Source organism: Marmota marmota, unplaced genomic scaffold, assembly GCF_001458135.2.
Source record: "Marmota marmota marmota unplaced genomic scaffold, marMar, whole genome shotgun sequence".
Lineage (NCBI taxonomy): Eukaryota > Metazoa > Chordata > Mammalia > Rodentia > Sciuridae > Marmota > Marmota marmota.
Window position 1 is genome coordinate 1 of NW_026006363.1, and position 5024 is coordinate 5024.

At 56.8% G+C, this 5024-nt stretch overlaps 1 protein-coding gene and 1 non-coding gene across 2 annotated transcripts; both read right to left on the bottom strand.

Annotated features, from left to right (window-relative positions):
• Positions 1-3109: 3109 nt before the first annotated feature.
• On the bottom strand, positions 3110-4904 carry LOC107134456 (ribosome biogenesis protein NOP53-like; the record flags this gene model as incomplete). The annotated part of the gene is made up of 5 exons (XM_015476558.1): positions 3110-3365; positions 3642-3698; positions 3793-3869; positions 4441-4507; positions 4702-4904. Coding segments are annotated over 5 exons (411 nt in total), but the record flags the coding sequence as incomplete, so codon positions are not given.
• On the bottom strand, positions 4295-4403 carry LOC125614735. Its single transcript, XR_007345302.1, has one exon. It is a non-coding gene; the product is annotated as a small nucleolar RNA SNORD23 (small nucleolar RNA).
• Positions 4905-5024: the final 120 nt, after the last annotated feature.

The following is a 5024-nucleotide window of genomic DNA, read 5'->3' on the forward strand; positions in this document are numbered from 1 at the left end:
GGTGGTAATGGGGATTATCCCCATGACGCTCTACCACTGGGCCACACCCTCTGTCCTTTTTATTTTTTGAGACAGTCTAAGTGGCCACGACTGGCCTTGAACTTGTGATAATTCAGACTGTGTCATAAGTAGCTGGGATTCTAGGGATGCATCCAAGGAAAATTTTTCAAATAGCAGAGTTGAGAGAATTCCCTGAGAACACCCTGTGTCCAGCAACTGGGTTCCTGATTCCCTTGTTAATACTTGCTCCCTGTCCTGTCTGCAGCTGTCCAGCCCGGCCACCCGTTCGTCCACCTCATTGTCTGATGCGTGTCAAAGGAAGCTGCAGACCCAGGGGCATTACAGTCCCAAGGTCATCAACAGCGGCCTGTCCTCCCAGCTCTTGGGTTGATGCAGAATCCAGACGGGTGAAGTGCACGTACGTGCGCCTCTGCTACAGACACATTTCCCCCGGCAGTTATACAGCAAGGCTTCCTGAGGACACTGCGTGTCCAGACCGCAGAACTCGTCCTTGAGTGTCTGTGGCCACCCCCACCACACCACCTCTGGCCAGAGGCTCCCTCCCCTTCCCGGAGGCTCGTTCCCATGTGCACTTCCAGGTGAGAGGCCGCAATCCACCCTCAGCAGGGCCTGGAGGCTCTCCCTTCCTTCTGTGTGCTGCTGGGCGAGGGCTTGACCAAGTACCCTCGGCCCCGAAGGCTTTCATTGTCACTTCCACCCACTACCCCTGCCACCTGTCCCATCCCACTCAAACACAGAGAGCTGTTTTCTTATCTGTAAAACAATTTTTATATTTTTAAGGTATAGATGGACACAATATCTTAATTTTATTTATTTATTTATTTATCTCTGGTGCTGAGGATGGAACCCGGTGCCTCACACGTGCTAGGCAAACGCTCTGCCACTGAACCACAGCCCTGGCCTCATAGAACATTCCTCTTTATTTAAAATGGGAGAGGGGGAGGAACAGCAGAAATAGCCCCTTAAAGTCACGATACTCTGTGGCATGTGGTAGAAGAAGAGGGAAGCCCTGCCTTCTTTCACCTCATCCATTTCTTTTATAAATTGCTTGTTCTTTCTTATAAATATCTTGTCCTGGAGAAACCTTCTCAAAGACCGTAATAGAACAGGGAAAGACTAACAGAAAACACTGAACACTTCTGCTTTACAAAAGACACTATATACAAAGGAGGAAAAGCAGCCTGGGAGGAATGTTTATAATATGTATGATACTGTTCAGATCCACCACAAATAAAGAGTTACTTCAAATAAACAAACGCAAACATCCCTGGAGGGAAATGGTCAAAAGGTCTGAACCAGCACAGAGGAGGAAATACAGATGGCCAGTGATCGTGAAGAAACACTCAACTTCATTGATAACAGGCACAGCAAAGTCACACCGTAGGAAAACTGCCAGGATACAGATGGGCTCTGTGCTGTTGGAGAGGAGGACTCCGGCCCAGCCTATCTGGAGAGCACTTGAGCCAAACTGAACGACCTGTGGCCGACACACAGCAGCCCAGAGGTCCACTTCCAGGTGGTCATCCTACGGCACAGAGAAAGGGCAGGACACCAAGGCTCACCCCAGCATCACAAGGAGCAGTGACACGGCCCGGCACAGGTGAGTCATGTGTACATCCCACAGGAGGGGATTCCAGGCAGTTGTGAGAAAGGACAAGGACGCCCTGCCATGTCCAGACACTGAGAGGCCCCCACATGCACAGTGAGCTCGGGACACTTCCTGGAAACTGAAAGGTCACGTGCAGGTGACTAAATCAAACTCGAGCGAGCAGAATCTCCAGGCAGTGCAGCAGCAGGCACTCGAAGGACAGTGGCAGGCAGAGGCTAGGTGACAGCCGCATTGTGACCGTGACTTAGAAAACAGAGTAGTTTGTCCTGCAGAATGAAGGGTTTAAACATCTCTCACAAAAATAGGAGCAGGGGTTGCACGGTGCCACATGCCTGTGAGCCCGTGACTCCAGACTCGGAGGCAGGACACTTTTGTGGAACTATTTTTAGGATTTTTCTTGGGGGGCTGCACAGGGATCGAACCCAGGGTGCCTGACCACTGAGCACGCCTTTCCTGAGCACCATGGTGTCTGGCTGGCTCTGTAGGGAGAGCAGCAGTTGCACCCAAGAGCTGGGTCACCTGGACCCGGCCACACCCAGCTGGACGTGATCACACCTGCCCTGCTGCCCACCGCCCTGGTCTCCCTCCTCCACCCCGGTCTCCCTCCTCCACCCCGGATGTCTTTCATCAGTGCCTCACACACAGCATGTGTCCTCCACCGTGCCTCCCTCCCCACTCCACCTCAGTGACCACCCATTTGCTTTGCCTCCACGTGAGAAGACATCTGGCCCTTGACTTGGCACTGTCCTGGCAAATGCCAGTTTCATTCTTCATGGCTGAGTAATACTCTACTGTGTACACACACCACATCCCCTTGATCCACTCATCTACCGATAGCTACCTGGGTTGGCTCCATAATTTAGCTGCTGTGCTGTGTCCATCTCTTCACCTATGAAATGGAAGTGCTTGTAGCCCCTTAACCAGCAGCAGTGACGCCTCACTACATTAATCTACCTGCTCAAGAACAGCGCAGGGCCCAGCAGCTCAGGAGGCTGAGACAGGAGGATCGAGAGTTCAAAGCCAGCCTCAGCAAGAGCGAGACGCTAAGCAACTAACTGAGACCATAAATACAAAAATTGGGTTGGGGATGTGGCTCAGTGGTCAAGTGCCCGAGTTCAATCCCTGGTACCACCTTCCCCCCGAGAACACAGGGGCTCAGCCTCCCCTTCCCCAACAGCAGCTGAGCACCTCAGCACAGGCCCTAGCTCAGCACAGCAGGAGTGGCCACCCGCAGTGCCAGCCAGACCTGCAGCTTGGCCTGCCCCTCACCTCCCACCTCCAGTTTTCTCTGGTTTTGGGCTTGTGTCTGCCACCAGCCACATGTGGCTGTCTGTCTGAGGCTCCGCATCTTCTCCAATGGCTGATGGCCTGACAGAGCCTGGGTCTGCACCAGGCTTTGGTGGAAAATAACATTATGGCCCCAACCCCCTGTGCGCGGAGGGGGATGTGCAGAGACTGCAGGGAGGGGAGCTCAGTGGCTGAAGAAAGCCACGCAGCCCTGGGGCGGTGGAAGAGGCTTTATTTTTTTCACGACTAGGGCCTGAACCTGCTTTCCCACTGAGCAGCATCCCAGCTCTTTATTTTTTGAGACAGTCTTGCTAAGTTGCTGAGGCTGCCTTAGAACTTGAGATCCTCCTGCTCAGCCTCCTGAGCCACTGGGATCACAGACGGGTGGGCATATGTGGCTCAGAGGTGCTTCACTGAGGAGCAGGGCGCTGGCATCAGCCGCTATAACCTGCAGACAGAAGAGAGAGGCTGAGGGAAGATGGGGGGGGTCCCACATCCTTGCCCACTCAATGCACCTTTGGCGACCCACACGCCCACACTCAGAGTTCAGATGCTGGGCTGATCCTCTTTCAGGCCTGGCCAAGGGAGTCTGGGTTTGGCAAGGGCCCTGGGACTGGCAAATGCCCCAGGAAGAAAGGCCCCTTTGGGTTCAAGTAAATGAAAACTGTTTCCATCCCAGCCAGAACCCAGCCTGCCCCCTCCTTCGGGAAAGGGAGCTGCTCACTGGATCTCGCGGAACGCCCGCTTCTCCACCAGCTTCACTTTGTACTTGCGTTTGAACCTGGAGAAAGGATGGGGACGTTAGGGAAGATGAGGGACCAGCAACCTCACCACGCTCGGGGTCCCACCCCCCACCCCAGCAGCTGAGCCCGTACTTGGCCCGCTCCCGAGGCTCGATCATGTTCCTCCTCTGGAAGCTCTTGAAGCGGTCACGCAGGATGTGGCCCTCGGGCTGCAGGAAGAGAGGGCGCCTCAGCAGGAGGCAGACCTCCACTGCTCGAAGGCAGGGCCAGCCAAAGGCCAGGCGCTGCACCTGGCCCCATGGTGGGTCTGGATCAGCAGGAAGGGGCTGGAGGGGAAGCGGAAGAGGAAACACCAGTCCCAGGAAACAATGGGGCAAAGGCCCGGCCAGAGAGAAGGTGTCGCTAAGGCAGCCCCCGCTGGCTGCACCCCCAAGGCCAGGCCAGGCCTCCTAGGGCTCCTGGTTTGGGGAGGGGCCAGGCAGGTTCGGAGCAGGGGAGGGATAGGGTCTGTCTTGAGCTTCAGGAAGACCTCACAGGACTGAAGAGGGTGAGGGCATCCAACAAGAACCAGGCTGGACCAAAAGACTCTGAGAGTCACTGGCCCCAGCCGTCACCCGCCCCACTCAGAACCTCGTGCCCTCAGCCCCCAGGCAACGGCCCAGCCGGCCCAGCCCAAGGGCAGCCAAGGTGTCGCCCATAGCCCCTGGGGGCACGGGGAGCAAGGATGGTGTCATCATTGGGCACGGGCTCCAGAGCACCACGCTGGCCGTGGGCAGGTACCTTCAGGGTCCTGAGCGAGCCAGACAGTTCATCGCTGAGCTGCACATCAATGTCAGGAGCCTGGTACCTGGGAACATGGGAACGCAGGGAACGTGGGAATGCAGGGCACGGAGGGGTTATACTCCAGCACACACAGAAACCCCAGTCCAAAGCCTCCTGGGGAGATCGGGCCTCAGGGGACATAGTGTGGAGGGATGGCAGTCTCCCAGGTGTTCCTGTGCCAGGGCGTCCCAACCTCCCAAAGCCAAGCCCGGGCCTCACTTGAGCCGCCCCAGCCTGCGGGGCTTGTCTGCCTCGGCCAGCCGCCGAATCCGCCGCTGCTCCCGTCGCCTTGCCAGCTCTGCCAGCCGCTGGGCCACCTGTGCCTTGATCCCGCGCAGCCTGAAGAGCTCCTGGTGCCTGAGCCGGGCAGCCCGCAGCGCCACCTGCTGCACCCTCTGAGGGCACAGGGGGGAGGGGTCAGACTCACCATGTGCCCCACCAGGCCCTCCAAGCCCACGGCCCAGCCTCTCCTGTCGCCTCCATGCCCGTCAGTGTCCCTCACGTCCCTCACTAGTTGTGCTCCGGAATCACCTCCAATATTG